Raw genomic sequence first — 22,955 nt, 5'->3', positions numbered from 1 at the left:
AATTTTTCATTTTTCCAAAAATCGGCACTACAAAACTCACAATTTTTTGCCATTTTTCCAAGATAGTTTTTTCCGACATTAACGCTCTGGCTGTCCACATATAGTATACAAAACTTCTGAGCGTCTTGAAACAATATACTCCTTTTTAAACACTTCAAAATTTTCTTTTATTGATTGATTTCCCCATTTACTTCGTCTTCTTTCATTATTTTGATAATATTTAACAGCACGACTGAAATTCATGTTTTGCCCTTTCGCATACAATGAGGAGTCTGAAACACGCATCGAATCGCTAAATTTTTTATTTTAAATCTGCAATTAAGTGAAAATATTAAATAATTGAAAATCCAAAAATCCATTAGAAGCGTTTCAATATATCAAATGTCAGTAAAATCCTAGTTTAATATGACTTTTATTTCACCAAGGGATCACCAATCAAGATGGCTGACCATATTAATAATATTGTGAAACAGCTGCAGTTAATTACCCGCCATTTTTATTAAAATTATTAGATTTATTGATCGCGATTGCTTTATGTAAGAACACTCCTTTTTGAAACTTTATGGGACCACAGTCGCTGCATCTTCTTTGAATTCTGAGATAACAAGCTTTTGCAAACCGGTTGCGGCGATCTTTGTTACCTTAAATAATAAAATTAAACAATCGTCTACTTTAAATAATAAAATTCGAAATAAACAATAAAAGCAAACAATTGTTACTTTAAATAATAAGATGCAATTGGCTATTTTAAACAATAAAATTCGAACATACGATGCCTTTGGCATCTGAAGAAGGCACTGGAAAGAATTTCAATTTTTTAACTTAAAAAAAAAATAAAAAACATCCTACAGTTTTGCTAGCAGCTTCGCTAGCTCATTAAACTTAAAAGTTCTGAGAATAATAAAAATAGCACAAGGAAAAATGAAAGCATCCGTTCCTAATATTGTAGCTTCGCTGCTAGAGACTGTGCTTATATTAGGAAGAAATTTGAAGGAATAAATACACTTACTCGGTTCAAATAATTCTTCATTTGAGCAGGGAACAATTTCAATAAAAAACAGCGGAACTTTTTAGTGATGCAAATGTCGTTCTGTCGGCGTCATATATATTTCGAAATGTAGATGTCGAATTCATAAATACAATAGTCCTCGTAATATTTGTGATCATATTTCTTATTATCTCAATCATCAGACGTTACGAAGTTATCGAATAATCAAGGGAAATCAAAGAAAAGAATAACAAATTGCAAAGAATTTGGTTAAAATGGTAAGATAATATTGAAATAAAAAAAATTGTGAAATAAAAGCAAACGATTCAAAAAGCTCGAGGAGAACTTTTTAGTTTTATTTATTTTTTATTTTCTGTTCTGAAAAATTCGTAAACAGACGATTTTAATTAGAATAACATAATTCGAAAAGAATTGCAAAAGGATAAATATTATCTATTCATATTTAACTTTAAAAATATCACTGAATGCTTTATTAGCAGTAATAATACTTTCAATTTTAAAACATAATTTAATTAAAATATTTCATTTATGCTTATTTGTGGATTATATTCAGTTTCCGTTTCTTACAAAATTGCTGTAGTAGAAGTACGGCTCAACAAGCGATTTTTTTTAACTATACAGTATTAGGGTTACTAGAAAAATTATTCCACTTGCTTCTTTTTGGGTTACCATAGTGGTGACAAACTTGGGAAACATTAAACTAGGATTCAACCCAAATGCTCTTTATAGTATTCTAGGAATTATAATGATAATATTTATAGTATTCTAGGAATTAAAATAATAATAACTAGGATGTGTCACTTAATTACAAAGTTAAGTAAATTCGCGGGACAAGAGATTAAGTAATAACAGTAAACAATCAAGATGAAGATCGCGTTTGTTTACGCTTTGAAACGGAAATCATATGATCACGCCTGCAATGTTGCCAAATCCTATAATTAAATAATGTGTTTTCTTGGAAGCCCATAAGAGAAATATTTATATAGATAATAATTCCAGGAATTTAAGGACATTCCAATCTGTAACATCGTTGCTCTATAATGCTTTAGGTCTTAGTAATCTATCAATATTTTATTTTAAAATTAAATCTTAATTACATGACAACGGTAATGTATATACACACAAAAATGTATTTAATATTTTGACAACACACACTGCATATAAATCCAATCACTAAAGTAAAGAAAAAGCTGTTGTAAAATATTTTTAAAAATTTAATTAAGTTAAAGAAAAAAATTGGTATCACTAAAAAGCTTATTTAAAAAAATTAAAATATATAAAAATGGATTCTGCGCAATGATATGCCTCGAAGTATTTAAGGTAAAAAAAAATTGTAAGATATCGATTAACTTTTTAATTGAAATTCCAATGAAAATTAAAAACTTTCTTACTGTGCTAAGAATAACTAACTAAGAGATAATAGCATGCTAAATTAAATAGCTTTACGTTTAACCTTTCAATGCATGATATTTTAAATTAAAAGAAAAAAGATTTTGGAAGTTTGCGTAGAACAAAAACAAATAATAAAAAAATCAAAACAGAATTTAAAAAAAAAGAGAGATTTGGGAAGTTTGCGTAGAACAAAAACAAATAATAAAGAAATCAAAACAGAATTAAAAAAAAAAATTCCAACAAAAATTATTTATTCAATTCTAAAAATTTTGCTTTCGATTCTAAAGTTCTATTTTAACAATCCCACATACACTAAAAAAATTCTATTCATTATTAACAAGAAAAATAAATTATGTATTAAAATTGATGCATTATGCAGTGAAGGATAAATATTTAGTCTAGTAGAAAGTTGTGAATTTTTCTTCATTTTGTCATCCTGCACTTTGCAATTCATATATATTATGCCTGCTTATAGATATTTTCCAGTTGCAGGATCGCGAAACTTTTTTTTTTACAGTCAAAACGATGTCGCGCGAGAAAAAGATTATTCTTTAAAATATTGCGTCATATCTGAGGCTATCATAAATGATAAACCCACACAAAGATAGACTCGTTAAGCCTTTTGTTCCTGTCAAAAGGTTATGTTTGGATTTCAAAGTTCATTACAAAAGGAAAATCGTTTTATGATTATTATCTAATACTGCTGATAAGGTATCTAACGTATCTTTGTTCTCCAAAGAGTTATCTAATGGAATTTTCTAAAAAGAACGTAATTAAAAGTGATTAAAACATATTTGCGAGGGAAGAGATTGAGAGATAAATAAAACAATGTGGGGGTGGGGGGTATTGACAAAATGATTGTTCGAATAATATTAATTTATCTTTATAATTTGGTACTATTTTACAGAGCAAGCGGAAGCGGCCTTTTCTGGATTTTTTCGCATACTTAAATAAGCTAGCATTTCCTATTCTATTTTCCTCATCCACATGCTTTGAACTTATAGCGTGGGTAGATTTGAGGGAGGTTGCAAGCCTTCGAAGGTCACAGTAGTTGGTAAACCTTTATGTACCTCAACTTATACATCCGTGAGTAGTGACACAATATGAAGATTTCTGTAATTTAATTATGAAAACAGAGTTTTGTATTTTGTAACACAGATTTATGATGCGTCATAGATTTAAAATTTTATAAATAACACCATACACTAAGTTTAAAAATAAAGCTGCACACCAAATTTCACTCCTATAGTTCATCGCGTTTTTGAACTCTCGTGCTCACATACAGACGTATAGACATATTTTCTTTCGATGAATTTCGTCCAAGTTTTGATAGAAATCAACAATTTGATCTTAAAACTATACCTTGAGCTCACAAAAGGCATGAGATAGCAATATGTAAATATATATATATAGCAGTAGTATCGCGTACAAAATGTATAAATAGGCAATGCACTGGCAGGGCTTTCATTTGCATTCAAAGGATTCATGTAAAAAGATTTCTGACGTGATTTTACCGCATGACGATAATTAACAGACTTTGAGCGCGGAATGGTAGTTGTTGCTAAACGAATGAGACATTCCATTTCAGGAAATGCAACATTCCGAAATCCACAATGTCAAGAATATTCCGAGAATTCTTAATTTCAGGTATAACCTCCCATCTTGGGCAATGCAGTGGCCGACCGTCTGCACTTAATGATCGAGACCAGCGACAATTGTCAGCGTTAACAGACAAGCAACACTGCGTGAAATAAAAGCAGGAATTAATATGGAACGTATGATGGGCACGTCCGTTAGGCAAAATTTGGCTTTAGTGGGCTATGGCAGCAGAATAACTACTTGAGTACCTTTACTAACAGTACGACATCACCTCTCTTGGGGTTGTGATCATATCGGCAGGACCCTAGATGATTGAAAAACTGCGGCTCGGTCATCGGTCAGGTGTGTCATGATTTCAATTAATAAGAGCTGATAGTAGGGTTCGAGTGTGGCGCATACTCCACAAAACCATGGACTTAAGTTATCAACAAGGCACTATGCAAGCTGGTGGTGTTTCATAATGGTGGTGGGCGGTTTTTGCATGGACGGTCCAACTAAACTGGTCACTAATTGGAAATAATTATGTTAGCTGATCACTTGCAATCATTCATGGACTTCATGTACCCAAACCATAATGTGATTTTTTTTTATGATAATGAGTCATGTCAACTGACGAACCTGATTCAACCTGGTTTTGTCAAGTTGAATCAGGTAAAATGAGAAGATGAAATTTGGTTTGTGATTTTTACACATTTTAGGCAATATTCCGCAAAAGAAACTGTTTGTCTGTCCGTCCGTTTGGATATAAAAAGTAATAGTTCAAAAACGCAAACTGCTAGACGGATGAGTTTAGATTATGCTTTTATCATCAGAATTGTAGATCTATTCCAATCTGACAAAAGGTTAATCGTTTATAGGTACATGGTAACACCATAATTCAACTATCTATATAACTGCTAAATAACCGCCCTCGCCATGCTGTGTCGCATATTAAATGATCATCATCTGGCGACAGTACTTTGGTAGAAAATATGATGGAGTTCTAATAGGCAAATACAACTCCTCCTGAAAGAGGTACGTCCTGCCATCGAAGAAGTCGTAAATTCCATTCCGTTATTTTATTCATTAAGGAGGCGAGAGCCAATTACCATACTAGCAGCCTCTCATTCCTATTTTAGTACGGATTTTTTTATAATTAATCATCCCCCGGTGGGTGACTAACTATAAAAAATTAATATGTAAACTTAATACAATAACTGTAGATTTGAGTTTAACTTTGGATTTAGTAAAACAAAAAGTAAGCACTAAAAATGCATTTTTTCCCCTCCATTTCTTTCTTCAGTAATCTAAGCAATAATACTTTGATTCCAGTAGCTAAGCAATTAAAATAATAACCCAAATACAATACTTGACATTTTTTGCAGATAAACAATATATCGAGAAAAAAAAGTAAATTAGAATAATTTTAAAACACAGAAAATATTAATTTTATTCACAAAATAATTGTTTAATCAAAAATCTTACAATATGTTTAATAGTTTTTCTACAATGTAAGCTTTAAAAATCTCCAAATTATGTTTTTTAACACAAATGTATTCCTGGTCCTTTAGCTACGGCATCTGCAAAAATAAATAAATAAAATAACTTGAAAATTCCAAAATTTTGACAATCAATTTCAATAGATTTGTAAGAAAACAGAACACCAATTTACAAAGAACATATATATAACTGTATTAGAGATCATACTGTGAATAAAGAATGACATAAAAACTAATGTTTCCCGCATGCTTTCATATTCTGAAATTTTTTTAAAAATAAGAATTTTGAATCTAAAAATTATTGGGGAACCGAAATTATTAACAAAAAAAAAAAAAAAAAATCAAAAAATAAAGAAATTTTTTATAGCATTTATTATCTGTTTATAAATCTTTTCTATCAACATACATTAGAAATCTTCAATCTATCAAACCCTTACCATACGGAAATATACCCCCAAGCACTGAACATCCTATATTTTCACTCTGATCCTTCAGATGCTGCTTCTATCTTTCCTTCTAGCAACCAGAGCCATTGACCACTTTCAAGTCTTGCCTTTGTGATCAGAGGATCATAGATTCCAGACTCAATTCCACGAATGATCTGTAATATATAAATGCCAAGTGCAAACCCGTGGAGATCAAAAGTTTCTTCCGTGTCTTAGAATGCAATGGAACTCTACGGAGAAATCGAACATTTATGTTTTGGTAATCTCTTTTGGGACTGAATGCTTACAAGGTCGAGATCCTATTCCAATTTTGGACCTCAGATTTCGTCAATTTTATTTTCTTGAACCTTGTAATAGTCTTACCCATCGGACTGAAGAGCCATGAATTCAAGACCCATCTATTATCCTTTGCGTATAAGGGCCCATTACAAACTAAACTTGCCAAAGACAAAATTTATCCACTTAATGAAGAATAAAATTTTGAAAAGGAGGCACTTGCTAAAGTTTCGTCTTTATCATCTCGCCTTTTGTTCAAGGTTAATTTCAAATAGCCATAAAATAGAAACTAAACTATTTCTGAAGAAAGACTGATTTACCATGTATTGTATACTAACCGCCTTTGACGGTCAACTGGTCCACTGGAAATATTTTTTCAGTTTATTTTCAATTACATATCTTATGTATAGCTTAATATTCATGATTCCTTCACGAAATATATATTTAAACATGAAATTGTGACGGAAATGAACGCAGTATTAGTTTAATGGCCGTGCAATTACTTTAATTACATTGTGTATATGAAACATGCAAATGGTGTCAAAACTCAGAACATCCAGTAACGTAACAGATCATCTATCTCAGAGAAAAGATTTTGCTACTCCATTAATTAGCTAAGTGAAGCATTGAATTCAATGCAGCAGTAAAAACGTTCAACGAAGCAGTCTGAAATTTGTATGATGGTTTGTTTACATTTGACTGTTGCCATTCGACAATAAGTAATAACGATTTCTGTGCCATACACATTAGCGTTTTATACATACAGATTAATGAAAGAGAAAAAAATATTTAGAAATACATAGACATTTGCGAGAAAAAACATCTATACACTGGGTGTATATAGATGTTTTTTTCTCCATAATTTTAATAGCTGATTTAGTAATAATACTTGCTTGCAAATAAATCAGGAAAATTTTATTAAAAAAGTTTCACAGCAATCTTTAAAATTTAGAATGTGACCTCTGATTAATATTTAAGAAATATATACATTAGCTAAGAAAACGTATTGAAGTTTAAGTCAAACAAACAGCATCTGTGGGAAGTTAAGTTACATTTTTTCATAGCAATCAATATTGAAGCAGAAACATATCGGTTAATGTTGCTCAATTATAATGAATACGACTCAACGAATACAACTTGCAACGAATGTTTTCGGTGATTTTAAAATGATGATTTCAATTCACATGTCAAAGAGCATGATAAATCACCAAAAAAAAAACAAAAAAAACACCAAGATACAGATCTGGAAGCATTTGGTGATGAAATCATGAATGGTGAATGATACAAGCAACAGTTGATCAGTTTGAACGAAACATTGAAGTAGAAGCATCCATAATATGGTGAAAGACACGACGACAGTTTTCCATTACAACTATGTTCGCCGCATGTTGCCAGTTCAGTGAAAGGAACTTTTAAATCCCTTCGCTGGGATGTATTCACCAGATGCTGCTCCTTCAGACTACTGTTTGTTTCATTCCATGTAAAGTACCCTTTTCTTGGACAGGGTCAAATCCCACATAGATCTCAAATATTGATTTGATAATTGGATTGCACCAAGTCAATATTTAGGATTTGCGTGAAACTTTTTCAACAAGATTTTTTTCTTCTTCACGGAATTCGCTTAAATCTCGAAAGATGAACAAGTTGTGGTTTCTGAGGAGAAATAATTGAAATAAATCGACCTTTAATTTTTGTAACAAACAAGTGGTTTTTTTAAACATAAAAAAAAGAACTAAGTCATGTTTATACATCCAATAGTATATGCAATTAATCTTACTTTTCAAGCTACCAAAAAATGCACCCGCCGTAGCAAATCCTGTCACTTCGCCGATTTTGGCAGGATTTCTTCTAACTGTGTGAACATGAAAGCGCGATCCGTCTGCTTGAGGGACACCGTAACCTTCGATTTCAACTATATGATAATCCATCAAACTAGGAAAAATGAAAACTAATGATTAAAACAATATAATCAATTTCAAAAATTTCATAACGCAATGATTATAATTTAATAAAGATGTACTAGTTTATACTATCTTATTCAAATCATTTTAATGATTCAAGCAACAGAATGCATTTTTCATTTGCCAGCAATTTTTCTTTCACTGTGTTTCTCTTGAAAATAATGATATGCAAAATCATTATTCTCAAGAAAAGCATATTTTGAATACATGCAAATCCAGCAAGTAATTAAAATTCTCTATACTTATATAAAGCTCAATGTGTGTGTGTGTGTGTGTGTTGGCGCTCTACAGGTCAGACCGTTCGACCTACAGCTACCAAATTTGGCACATACATACCTTGGTGGTCGGGAATGTGCACCTGGGGTACCCTTTTTTTAATTTTTAATTAGAAATTAATTATTAATTAAAAACTAACTTTTCCGCCAAAAAAAATCTTTTCATTTTCCAACGCCAAATGAGTAAGGCTTCAGTTTTTTTTCCACGCTAAAGAGGATAGGCTTAAAAATTTTTGGCAGATTATTTCAAAGGATTCTGTTTATTTTCTTAATGTTTGATGCATTTAAAATCAAACATTGTTAATGAATCGATCTTTCAGATTCATTCTGAAGTACTTTTGAATTAAAGTAAAACAGAATAAAGGAAATTAAAAATTTCTAATCTGCATAGCATTACCCCAACTGGAGTAGAAAATTCACGAATTTGCGTTACCCCAACTGGCGTTGAAAATTCACGCATGCGCATTGTGTTCTGATTGTTGACAGCTATTTTCAATGGAAAATTTTAGCTTAAGTTTGGTTTTTGAAGGCTTAATATATGTTCGACAGATCGATCTGTTCATGATGAATCTGAGAAAATTTTGTTGAAAACTTCTTGAGATATTATATAAATTAAGAAAAATATTCTTTAGTGCTCATAAGGTTTAAATAGCGACTATGTTTTCAGTACTCATATTTAAAAGAAATGCTTCGTTTCAGTAAAATATATATATATATATATATATATATATATATATATATATATATTATTATTATTATTATTATTATTATTATATTTATTGCATTTTAATCATTTCGACTTTAATTTAAAGCATAAATTCTAGGGCGAGTAACAGAAAATTAGAGAGATACACATTACGTTATGGCTGAAGGCCTTTATAATATTATTATAAGTGAATTATATGACTATTAAAATTTGAAGTTTTAAAATACTTTAATGAAGAAACAATTAAAACGGATGTTCCATAAATTATTTAATTATTAAAATTTTAACGTGCATTAAAATTGGCGACGCGGCTGGTCGCCAAAGGCGGCTAGTATTTAAAAAAAAATATTTTAATTCAGAAAATAACCCTCAAGCCTATAATTCACAAAAATTAACATTTAAGAAGAGACTGTAAAATTGGAATTTTGAAAATCTTATTTTAAATATTTATTTCATAAATACTAAGAAAACAGAACACAAAAAATTAATGTATTTTCTGGAAAAATCAATGAGAGTGGTCTTCTCAAAAGTTTCTCGCATATTCTTTAATAAAGGTGCAATCCCACAGAAAATATTGTATGATACTGTCGTACAATAGTTACGAAATACTAAGTACTGCTGTGAATTAGTCCTTTTTATTGAATTTATAGTGTGATCCTAGGTGAGTATGGCGATTACTTCCTGATATAAGGTTAATAGTATCCGAAAATCGAATTTTTGTTTTAGATGCGTGCTTCTCAACCTCACTAAAATAAAAATTTGACACAAAAGTACATTTGTAGTCGCAAAATACCATACCAAATTTCATATATTTAAGTCACTGCGCCTTTGAATTATCCCATTTCGTTTGTTTGTTTCTACAATTACAGACGGTCAATCTATTGTTGGATTCGGCTCAAAATTTTATAAATGTCTACACTATAGATGTCAATTATGTGTATGGAATATTATCTATCTAACTCTATTCGTAATGTAGTTATTGTGCTGAATATATATTCACGTATTATATTAAAATAGCCTGACAAAACCGAGTTCCTCTTAGCGGATTTTGCTGAAAATTTTATAGAAATCTACAAGTTCGGTATAAAGACCTCATACCAAATTTCATCCATCTAGATCAAATCGTTTTGGAGTTATCTTTGTTATAGACAGATAAACGGATATTTTTCAAAACCGCTATTCCACTGATGACTCAACGTCATCAGTGGAATCAAGACTCTAATATGCGATTAACCTATTCTAAAGGCGGGACATTATTGCTCAGCCATTTCAGCCCACAACTTTCTTAAGAAATTGTTGTTATTGTACTCTGCAATAATAAATGTCACAAGTAACTCTTACGTCAAATTAGAAAAGAGCAATGAACGGAGAAGCGTTGTTTATCTGGAGCTAGGCTCCCTTCACGCTTGATTGCCACACCTCTGTCGCGAATCCAAAAGTAGATCAGGTTGCTTTCTTGAGATGAAACTGATCCTTTTTACACCATTCATCCTTGAAGCCGTGATCGTATAGTGGTTAGTACATTGCGTTGTGGCCGCAATAACCCAGGTTCGAATCCTGGGCACGGCAACTGAAGATTTTTTTTTTTCTCTCCACAATTTATTCCGCTGTCAACCCCCGTGTTTTTATTTTCCTCAATTTTGGTTGAGCAAATACGAGAAGTTTTTCTTTCCGTTTATAGACCTAAATTAAAACCAGCGGGACTGGTCTTCCGAAAATTTTCTCGCATACTCTCTAATAAACTTGTCACGCCAGAGAACGCCTTACATGGTATTGTCACACAATAGTTAAGAAACATTGACATTTTGCATGGATTTAGCATTTGTACTGAATCTATCGTGTCATCCTTGGCGAGCTTTTTGGCGATTAAGCCCTGGTATGAGTTAATAGCATCCAAAAATCGAAGCAGATTCGTTAAAAAAAAAAAAAAAACTGCACTTCCAATCACAAAATCCCATACTAAATTTTATGTATTTAAGTATTGCATTTGTGAATCATCGTGTTTACATGCTTCTGAAAATACAGACTGACAGACAGTCAACCCGTAGTTGGATTTGGTTAAAATTTTACAGGCGTCTACAGTATATATATATATATATATATATATATATATATATATATATATATATATATATATGTTAAATCTGTATACCGAATTTTACTTATCTAGCTCGCTTCGTTTTGTAGTTATCATATTAATTTATATTCGAACATCCAGACAGATGGACTTCTTCTGAACAGAGTTTACTCAAAATTTGACAGAAATTTGCAAATGTAGTGTAAAGACTATTACCAAATTTTAACCGTCTAGCTCAGTCATAGACAGACAGACGGATGGATAGTTCCCAATAATGTGTTTTACGAACTCGGGGGGGGGGGGTCTAAAACGTGAAGATTCGTCAAAAATTCTAGTTCGAAATTTATGACGATTATCATACGTTTTCTATACTACGTGTAAAAGGAAATAATTATGTTTAAGCCTTTATAAATACGAAGAAGAAAAAGAAAGAAAGAACTTCATCGATGAAAAATCAAAAACGTAATAAAATGATACTTTTGAAAATCTTTTTACTAATCATACTAAGAAAATTGAACACAATAAACGAACATATATTCTGTAAAAACTCTGTTTATGCTCTAAATAAAGATGATCCGGTATTTATCTAATAATCACATTTTTAATGTATCCCAACTTTATGGAATGAATTAATTTTAGTTATTCAATCATTTCCTTTTATAATCATTGTCCCAAACACTTGATTTATTCAGTTTCTATGCTAGAAGTACAGTTATTTTCATCAATGGTGATTTAAAATTTAAATTCTCATCTTATATAAATATGAATTTTAACCCTGTTTTTCTGCAGCATCATGAATGTGTTCTTCTAAGAAACAGTCTAATACAGAAGTTTTCGAATTTTTCAAATTATCTATTGATTAAATAAGAATCAAAAATTTTATACACATCAGAAATGCCTTTTTCGATTTAAAAAAATCAGTGTACCATTCTTGAAATACTTGTAATCAAAGAACAGAACTTTTTGACCATCATAAACATAAAAAAAAAACATTATAAAACAAAGAAAATTCTATTAAATATTCTACAGCAATTATTATTTAAGCTTTTACAACATAATGAATATAAATTTACCAAATATTACATACATAATCAGGCTATTAACTTAGCAGCAAATTTAAGTGTGTATATGTGTGTGTTAAAAATGCAAATATAATTATGTACCTGATTATAGTCTGTGTATTTTCTGTAGGCGGTTCAAGGTCACATTTTCTACCTCGTTATTGGTTGTCTGGTATCAGTAACGCGGTAGAAAATGTAACCTTGAATCGCCTACAGAAAATACAAAGACTATAATAAACATTAAAATAAAATATTAAAAAGAGCGATGTTTTCTATATTCAGTTAAGTCTTTTGCGTAATCAGCGAAAGTGGTTTTCCGCGAAACATTCTCATATAATCCCTAATAAATATACTTGTATATTATTAGTCGCATGCCGTTGGTGAACGATAAATAGATAGGCCCCAATAGTGCGTGATATTGGTGATTAATCGTTTTGATTCAGCTAAAAAAAAGCAAAATGTGAATTTTGAACACCTTTATTTCCAGCCGAAATAAACCAAAATTTGATATAGAATTACATTTTTCGTCACAAGATCATACGCCGAATTTCGTTTATTTAAGTCCTTTTGTGTTAAAGTGTTTACATATATAAAAAGTAGACCAGGATTGTGTTCACTTATATTCGGACAGCCGGATGGACAGACTTCATGTGAATAGATTTCGTTCAAAATTTGGCATAAATCTACAAATTTGGCGTAAAAAAACGTATGACAAATTTCATTTATTTAGTTCAATGCGTTTTTAAGTAATCGATTCCCCGGCAGACAATCCTAATTCTAAAAATCGGTTTTTCGGACACAAGGAAATCTAAAATATGAAAATCCACCAAAACGAGTTCGAATTTTTCGACGCCCACAATATTTTTTCTTTGCATACTTCGCATACGAAAAAGTAAAAATTTTACAACAAAAATGAATAATTTAATGAACCATTAGTAGAACATGTATTATAAATTAAGTAACTTGGTTTCAAGTCAAGATGGACCTAAAAGGGGGGAGGGCCGTCTAGTATATAGACAAGGTGTGGTAAACTGCAAATAAAAATTATGATTTCATTATTATTTTATTCCTAGTCTTGTTTTTGTAAAAATATTCAAATGAAATGAAATATTTTATGGATATCACTGAGATTATTTAACTTATGAAAGCAGTATATTATGTCATTGTAATTTTTAATGCATAAGTTTTTTTACTAAGAGATACAATATTCATAGATTACTATAATCATAATAAATATTTAACAAAAGAATATCAGAAAATAACTGAAGACACATAGTCGTGTAAGAAACTGTTGGCTTACACTTTTTAAGTTCAAGAAAAAATCGAGTAGTATTTTCCCCTCTTGTCTATTAATAAAATATTGTTATAGAAAAATCTAAAATTCCAGTAAGTGCGTTGTATGATGAAAAGACCACTAGGCTCAGTGAAGGTCAACATCGCTTTATTTTACACAAAAATACTAATACACAGTAGCAAAACATAATTTAAACAAGAAGTTCCTGTTGGTGGAATTCCTGTGCATGGCTCACATGGAAATATAAATTCTTTCAGCCATAAACCGGCCTTAATTTGAAAAATTAAAATTTAATTAGAATATTCAATTCAATTTTTAAAAGAAATAACAACAGAGTTCATCCATAGTGTTGCAATGATTTTGGTTTGGTGACTGCATTTGTCGGCAGAATGTTATCCAACCAGAAAGGCGAGGTCTTGAAGTCTTACGAATTTTGGTTCTTGAGTATGGAGAAATTTTTCAGAAGGACTGATCACTCTCTTCACTGAACTATAAATTGAAAATAACTGCCCTGGAGTTTAGTTGCAAATTTGTTTAAGCTACCTGAGATATTGCATTATCTGTAATATCCGAGATTCGTGCCATAATTCGTGTTCTGCTGTGATTGAGTTTTGAATAACATAAGGATACTTCTTCACATATTTATATTTGTAATCACTTTTCTGTAAATTACATTAATTTAATCTAAGAAATCATAATCCTTAGTTGCACCTCCTTTCTCAAGTAAAAGGTGACACATGATGCAATAACAAGTATGATGATACAATATTTGGATATGCGAAATGCTTACACATACAATTTTTAAATGCAAAAAAAAGAAGAAAAAAATCTTACTTGGGGTCAGACACTAAGCAACATTCAACACCTTTGAATCCCAAATTTGGAGCAGCTATGGCAGCTGCTGCCATAGTATTTGTATTATGTGGAGCAAATGCACAAATATCCTGAACAGAACCTTAAAAAATTAAATCTAACTTAAATGAATAAAATAATGATAAAAAGACAAGGAAATTATTAATTAGTAAATCAATATGTTTTTCAATTTTACTTCATATTATTAAACATTTTGATGATCTGTGCATTCTTAGAATAAAATAAATTTTTTTCAAAAATTCAAACTGAACAAATTTTATTTTGAAATTATTTAGAAGAATTTATATATTATAATAATAATAAATTATACAAAGTTGAGAAAATGTTAACAATGAACTAAAACAAGTATGATCAATTTTTTTTAAAAAAATTATATGATGCATAAACTAAGGAAAACTATTTCAAATTAATAAAGTAACAACAATTATATCTAGAACATAACATTCCCCATTCTAAACTAATCTTTTTTATCATTCAGATAAAAAGAATATTTAATAGATAAATAGAGTTGACAGTGAAAAGATCAAATTGGAATAAATAAATAAATAAAAAATATGTAAAGAAAATATAAATTCTAAGACGGAAAGTATACAAAAAAATATTAACCCAAAGATAGCAGTTATTTCATTCACATCACTTGCTTACTTTTATGGAAGAAATTGATGTAAAATAAAATAATAAAAAAATAGTAGGTATAGTTACCTTTGTTACAAAAATAGCCACATGATACTATTTACAAAAAATAGTTAAAGAAAAAGAAGGTTAAGAGATCAATATTTGAATGAGATCCATTGGATCTAAAAAAAATTTTCCTGATAAGACAATTTGAACTAAATTGATATATATTTTGTTAGAATGTATTAATTTCTACAAAATAAAAAGGAATATGAAAAAATCAAACTTATTAATTATATTTGAATATGAAATGATATTGAATAATTTTGATTTAAATGAAAATTTAAAAAAAGATTTCATATCTAAAATAAAATTTCTGGGAAATAAAATATTTCATGTAAATCTATTTTTTTAAACGTTTATTTTTCACTGCTATTTCATTAACTTCAAGCAGATATAAATAAATCTCATATAACTGAATGCTAAAAGAGTAAGGAAATCTAAAAAGTTTTAAAGTACAATAAAACAAGTTATGTACTTTCCACAAAATACTATTTTAACAAGACCATATGTTATACAAATGGTTTACTACAAATATGCTACAAAAACCACAAATATGCTTTAAAAAATTATTTAGGATAATTTATAATAGATTAATCACAATATAATTTTTATTTGAACAAGATGCATAATTTATTTTAAAATCTCATTTATGCATAAGTCAATAAAAGAATATTTTAAATAATTTTTTTTTATTATATAAGACAATTGTTTTATTACAAAGGCATATATTGCTTGCAGACAGAAATACAAGGAATGTAGGAAATATAGCACAAAAATACATTTTAAAAAATACATTTAGTAAACTGAATTTACTATCATACCTCGATATAAAACAACAGCTTCATCCTTAACTTCAGAATTTTTATCCTTCAAATATCCTTCTAATTTCAAACTTTTAGGATGTTTTTTCATAGTGATAGTAAGAGACTGCAAAACTCAAAAATTAAATCAAATATTTATTTATTTGTTTATTTATTTCAGTAGAATTTAAACAAAACATCCATATGTTATTTATAAAAAAAATAAATGAAACAATTGCATTTTTGACCTCAATTCAATTAGTAATTTCTATAATTCATTCACTTTTTTTTTTTCAGTTTATCATGTATGAAAATTATTCAGAAAAGTTTTAGCACACCCTTGAACTGTATCTATGTTCAGAAAAGTATTGATTAATAAATTTTGTTTCTTTTGTAATGAATGAATAAATATTTAAAAAAATATTTTCAAGCAAAAAAAAAAAAAAAAAATCAGATTTTTTGGAGACATTATAATAATTTTCTTGCATAGAAAGAACCCAAGAAGAAATAGATGTCTTAGGCACTAATCTTGGTAGGTACTGTGCATTTAAAACTATAAAGTGCTTACATCACTTTTTAAAGAAAAATATTTTCAGGGGTTGAAAAAATTTTGTTATCTTCTGGCACTTGTACATCTCACTGACATTTGCTAATCCCATAAAATAAATGAAGGAAAAAAAAAAGCCATATTATGCCTCAAGTGCAAATTATTCTTGATATATCATTCATTATCTTCTAAGATTTCATCATGAAAAGGGGGATTCCAGTGCATAGAAGTTTTTCATTTAGAGAAAATATTTTGATTGCTATACACAATTTCTTTTTCAATTTTGCTTAATATTATATACATATATATATAGGTGTACTTTTTCAAATAAGAGCACAGAGTACAATGCATACATACTTATATGTATAAAAAGCTATTCATAATTAAAATGTTCGAACTTTAAAGTATTGTAAACATACTTGAAGTATTCCAAAATCGGACATCTTTCTAATATCTTCACCACCCCACAAAGCTCCACTTGGTACATACAAGCCATTTACTTTAGCAGCTGTTTTTAATTCTTCTAGAAGGTATTCGTCACTCAATGCAGTTGGTGAGCCAATCTAAAACATTTACAGAAAAAACACTCTTAAATATTCCAAAAAAATTAATAATACTTAATAATATAATTAATTTTTAATATAAATTAAAAGTAAAAATTTTAAAAATATTTTTCAGAATTTTAAAGGTACTCAACATATTAATTGATTTTTTATCTAATAATTGAAACAAAAGCATGTGACCTCAATTCATCTAGTATGGAGTCCCCAACAAATGCTTTAGGTTAATGTCCTTAGAAAATTAAGTTCATTACCATCATTTCTTATAAATATATTTCAATCTTCATAATGCTTTTTTTATGATACTCTTAACTGATTTAAAAAGATCTTATAAAATTAGAAATAATTCAATATTTATTTAATTTTTATATGCAAGAACATTTTTAAAAACATTTTTTGTAAATTAGCAATATTTTATCCATTTAGCAAAAGTATCTATTACTTCTTCAAAAATGAATGATCAGATTAAATAATATATGGTTACGAGCATTGGAATTACACAAACTTTCCTGTCCTATAGAATATTTCAAATAAGATTTTAATTTTGAAAATAAATGCAGGGCATTAAACATATAGATAACTTTAAGAAAAGTTGACTACACAAAATTGTCCAAATTATACAAAAAGGTTGTTATATTTAGTAGATCTCAAGCTCTTTAATATACAAAGATTTTTTTATTCCATTTTTCAAAAAATTAATGATAATTAAGAATTTTTCCTATAAATGCATCTTTTTCACACAAATTTATAAAGTAACCCATACAGTTGTAATGCTCCATATTGAGCCCCCTTTAAAATATAGGGCATCAATCATTTTGTCAACGATACTATCCTGTATTTATGGAGGTTGTTAGTATTAGGTTATGAAGTTGCTCTATCAAAAAAATTAACAATAATTAATAATAACAAAATTAATAGTTTTGAATTAAATTAACTTGATTGGTTTATTTTTATGAAATATTTTGTCTTTAAATATACATATACTTAATGAAAACATTACATATCATTAAACAAAACTTTACAATGCAATGCAGCATAAAGTATACATATAATGCAGCAGTGAAACAGAACTAAAAACAGAACATAAAAAAATATGAATGAAAAAAAAAATTCAAAATAAATTTTTAAAATTCAAATCCACTATGGCCAATACAAGTTTTCTTTTCATAATGCATAGTTAATTTATTAAAATTTGAAATTTAACGGTCAATAACCAAACTTTTTCCTCTAAGTTTTAATCATTTTGATTTTTACTTAAAGTGATATATTTATGTCATCACTTTTTTTATCAAATAAAGTCATTTATATAATAAACAATTACGTGTATTTTAATAAAAGAAACAAACGCTTTACTTATAAATGTTTTATATGTAACTGTAGTAGGAAAAATTGCATAAAGTTTATAACAATAAAAATAAATATCTATATCATAGAAAATGTTATTATAACAAAGTACTAATAGTGAATTTTGACATTTCATCACAGCTATGGTCTCCTTAGATATAAGTGCTGATGTTATAATTAGTCAGCAGGCTTATTTGGCTCAAAAATCTAAACTAAGTTCAAAGCAAATATATTAATAAAATACAATATTATAAAATAAATAAAACTTTAAAAAATTCATAGAAAAAAAATTAATTAAATAGAAAATAAAACAAATAGTAAACACATTCATTCATAAATTTCTACATACAGATCAAAAATTAATTTTCTGATTATTAATTAAAAGGATGCATACCATATAATCACAGTATTGCAAAATACGGTTTCCATAATTTTTAGTTACAGATGGGTGAGCCACTTCTACAACTATATCAGGTGTTCTACTCTGAAAATCATCAATGCTCTCTAATATAAGATAGGAATCCACACTTTCTTTCAGGGCAGCTTTCGTTCTGTTCCATATGAAAGCTATTTCAAAGTTACTGCTTTCACTAATTTTTTTAGCTAGGAATCTTCCTATAAATAAAATAAAATATGCATTTACAAATCTAAAAATACTGCCTAAATCATAATCACTACAAATAAATAAACATGTCAATTATAGTTTTCCTATAAACAGATATAAGTAAATCTGGAACATATTTTAAATATTTTTTAAAAATGTAAAAATATCATTTAAAAAAATAACTTCACTGTGCCAATATGATTCAAATTTTATTTTAAGCAAGTTGATAACAAAGGATCTTAAAAACATGATATATAACTCCCTTGTTAAAATTTTAAAAAAATTATAGTAACATTTTTAAATAAGAATGATTTTTAAATATCATCAAAATATCTACTATACTTAAATGAGGAAGCAAAACTGTGTAGATTCTTTCTTAATAAAGATATTGGCAATCTAAATAAAGATCTAATCAATAGTTTTTTTCAATTCCAATGAAAACAAAATCCCTCTTCAATATATTGTTTTTATAACATTTTATGGATTTATTATCATTAACTAGATTGATATAAAACAATTTATGAAAAAAAATAAAGAAAAGACATCTTCACTACAAAACAAAGAAATTGAAAATAATTATGAATAAAAGCTTCGGTTATTTCCTATGATAATGATTCTAATGTAGTTTATAAAAATATAAAGTAAAGCATGCAAATATAAGCAAAATGAAAAATGTTTAAATAGGTAAACTTCATATAAAAGATTATAAATAAACATAGATGCTTATATAAAATAATAGTAAAAAATATTCAAATTGGGAAATGGATATTTTTAGCTTATAAAATTAGTGCACAATTAATAAGGGCATTTTAGTAATGAAACTGACTATATATTATTATGTATGTGTTTTTATAATTTCATCCACCTAAATATATTTTGGAAGGGTAGCATAAAAGACGAGGAAAGCATAGAATCTCCAAGGTATCAATATTAAAGTACACTTTACAAATAAATGATTGATAAGGTAATTTCCTTTTTTTTTTTTTTTTTTTTTTGGAAGAAGGGGAAGTGAGAGGGGAGAGAAATTAATATTCAAGGCAATAATTATCCTCGTAATGTACTGATATATTCAAATAAATTTATTTTCATTGTACAGAAAAGGCATTCATGTAAAGGCATCAAAATAATTCAATCAATGCACAATATTTAATTACTTTATTATTACCTTACCTAAATTGCCATATCCTAGAATTCCAACTCTCCTTTTATTGTGAAATAAATTCTTCCCAGCACTTTCCTGCATAATTAATAGAAATTTTCATTGGTTCTTAGTATTCTTCAAAAGAAGAAGTTTCTTTGAATGTTTATTTTTCGAAGTATTTTCAATCTTATCTTCCATCTTTTTTAACCCACTGTAGCAACAACTGATAACAGTGAAGACGGATGAAATACAACTTGAAAATAACTTGTTATCTTATCTCTTTTATAAGACTTTACCAGTCTTTGAAGAAAATAAATAGCCAATCATTTTCCACTGGCTGAGACGTTTTTGTAATAGAGAAAGAAACACAGAAATAAATTATTGCATAAATTTTTTTAAAGGAAATTCATCAATGCTTTCAATTTTAAAACTTAATTAAGAGAGACTTGTTAATTAAAAGTTTTATGTCTTCAAAAGAAAGTAATATAAAAATTAAGAAATCTTTAAAGATAATACAGCAATTATTCAAACACTGAATGAAACGTAGATTCCAAAATCGAATTATAAAAATACAGAATTCGAATTTATAATCCTTGTCTCTGCTGTACAAATTTTGTAAAAAATTCGAAGTGAGATTTACAGAAAACAAATATTCGTTATGAATGGATGTGCATTATATTGACTTGACTTTATTGATTGAATAATAGGACACATAGCAATATAAGCTGTTATTGGTCAACAAATTAGAATTTTTCAAAAATTGTCCACTGTGTGACAGTATTTCATTTCATTTGGTAACTATGAAAGAAAATCGGTTTCACTTCACATGAAATTGATTTGCTTTTGAAACGAATAATTCAAAGTTTGAAGGGTGTTAGTTTCAACTATAAATATAATAATAATAAAATGAATATTCATATTTACTTTATTATTATTATATTTTTCATTTAAAAGGAATTAAATTTTGAACTATACAGACATTGTAATGTCTCTTGGTATTTCCAGAAGTTTAAATTATAGCACTGCTGCCATCTATTAGTCTTTAAAGAAAACTTTAAAAAGGCAGAAGTTAATTAAAAGTAAAATCCGGCTTTTTACCCTTTCATCTGTACTATTCTGTTTTTTTCGGCAACAAGTTTTAGTTTTCTAGGTCATCTAAAAATTTAGGTCAGAGTAGGAACAAGTACAACACTTGAATCGTGTACAATTTGTAGATTATTTTGATACCCTTTGACATTATCATCTTTTTTCTTTGAATAAAGCGAAGGTTATATTTTATTGATAATAATTATAAATATAATTGCGAAAACTGCAAATTTTGATTATTTTTTAAGTTGGATAATTTATTTTGAAGTTAAGAAAGCCAGCTTAAGAAAAAGCTATAAATTATTATTTCTCTGCCGTTTTTTTCTCTCACTCCGAACCTTAGGAGGTACATTTGCTTTATTTAGATTTATTTCAACCTTCTAATTACAAAAAAGCAGGTCATGAATGAAGCCCGACGGGACAAAGATAATACTTTTGATATACACACTAAACTATCAAATGAATTTTTAAAAAAACGAATTATTTGGTTTATCAGATTGGCGTATCATTTTAAGGTTACATTCTTGGAATGATCCTGACCAATCCAATATGGGCCTTTACATCCAATCCAATTGGTAAGCGGGTTAAAAAAACAAAAAACAAAATAAACAAATGAAATGCTTGTTTGTGTTTCTTGCCCTTTTAGCAGAAAATGATATGCAATATATATATATATATATATATATATATATATATATATATATATATATATATATATATATATATATATATATATATACACCATTTATTAAAATTTTGATTGAATGTCGGAATATATCGTAAGAATATCGCATCAATGTTGTTGGACATTTTGTGCTAAAAGGGCATTTTCGAACCGTCTTCAAAGAATGAAGACAAACATGAGCGGCTCAAAATTCCATACCGCGCTAAAGTATAAAATTTTGATTCAAAATAAATTTAACGTGCGCACACATCTCATTCACTTTAAGCTAAGTGAATTCACAACAACATAAGACATTAAACATAGGAAATATTTGATCTAAGTATTATGTAACAATATTTTGTCCTTGAAATTAGAACTAAAATTATTTTGATATACAAAACAAAAACGAAATATCCGCTGCTTCGTTGAAGAATAGTATCTGTTTTAAATATTGGCTGGAAATAGGCAAAGAATATAGCTATAATAGCTAATCGATCCTTGAGATAAGCTATGTAGTTGAGTAAAGAACAAAGCCTAGTTATATTATTATTAATTTGGAATAAATATAAAACAGTTTATTATATATCTTCTAATCAATGAAATATTTTTATCAACAGGAAGAAAGAGTCAATTTACTTTCAACCATTTAACGTAACCCTAGTGCTAACTATCAGAAGAGCAAAATTATTAGGATTCCTTTAACAATCAACTACTAGGAAGTGCAAAAGGAATTCTTTCACATCAGCTATTATAAATCTAGTTCCGATCATTATTTAAACACTAATATGATACAAAAAAAGAATTAAAAAAAACTATACATAAACCGAAAATTTTAAGCATGCTTTTCTTACTATATTACCAGTAAAAAAAAAAAGGATATACTATTAAAGAAAGGATCTTTCTTGTTATAAAATTTCAGTGAACTAAATTTAGGATTCAATTTAAAATTTGTATTTCTTAATAGAATGAAAACCAAAAAGTGAATCTGCATAGATTTTTTCAGCTGAATGATAAATACTCTGCCTCAACAGTGGAGTAGCAATCGAGGAGATAGATATTATAAAAAATTTAATATTTGCTTCTA

General features: G+C 28.3%; 1 protein-coding gene and 1 non-coding gene across 2 annotated transcripts; one reads left to right on the top strand and one right to left on the bottom strand.

The window, feature by feature from the left end:
* Positions 1 to 5,400: 5,400 nt before the first annotated feature.
* LOC129975652 (aspartate dehydrogenase domain-containing protein-like) lies at positions 5,401 to 20,322 on the bottom strand. Its single transcript, XM_056088753.1, has 7 exons — positions 20,151 to 20,322; positions 18,771 to 18,991; positions 16,892 to 17,035; positions 15,947 to 16,052; positions 14,409 to 14,529; positions 7,978 to 8,132; positions 5,401 to 5,559 (listed from the first exon to the last, which is right to left on the bottom strand). The coding sequence occupies exons 1-7, from the start codon at positions 20,221 to 20,223 to the stop codon at positions 5,522 to 5,524; spliced, it is 858 nt and encodes a 285-aa protein (XP_055944728.1). The 5' UTR covers positions 20,224 to 20,322; the 3' UTR covers positions 5,401 to 5,521.
* On the top strand, positions 10,640 to 10,711 carry Trnah-gug (transfer RNA histidin (anticodon GUG)). The gene has a single exon. It is a non-coding gene; the product is annotated as a tRNA-His (tRNA).
* Positions 20,323 to 22,955: the final 2,633 nt, after the last annotated feature.

The sequence above is a fragment of the Argiope bruennichi genome, chromosome 7 (assembly GCF_947563725.1).
Source record: "Argiope bruennichi chromosome 7, qqArgBrue1.1, whole genome shotgun sequence".
Taxonomy (NCBI): Eukaryota; Metazoa; Arthropoda; class Arachnida; order Araneae; family Araneidae; genus Argiope; species Argiope bruennichi.
This window is presented reverse-complemented; position numbering and strand designations above follow the sequence as displayed.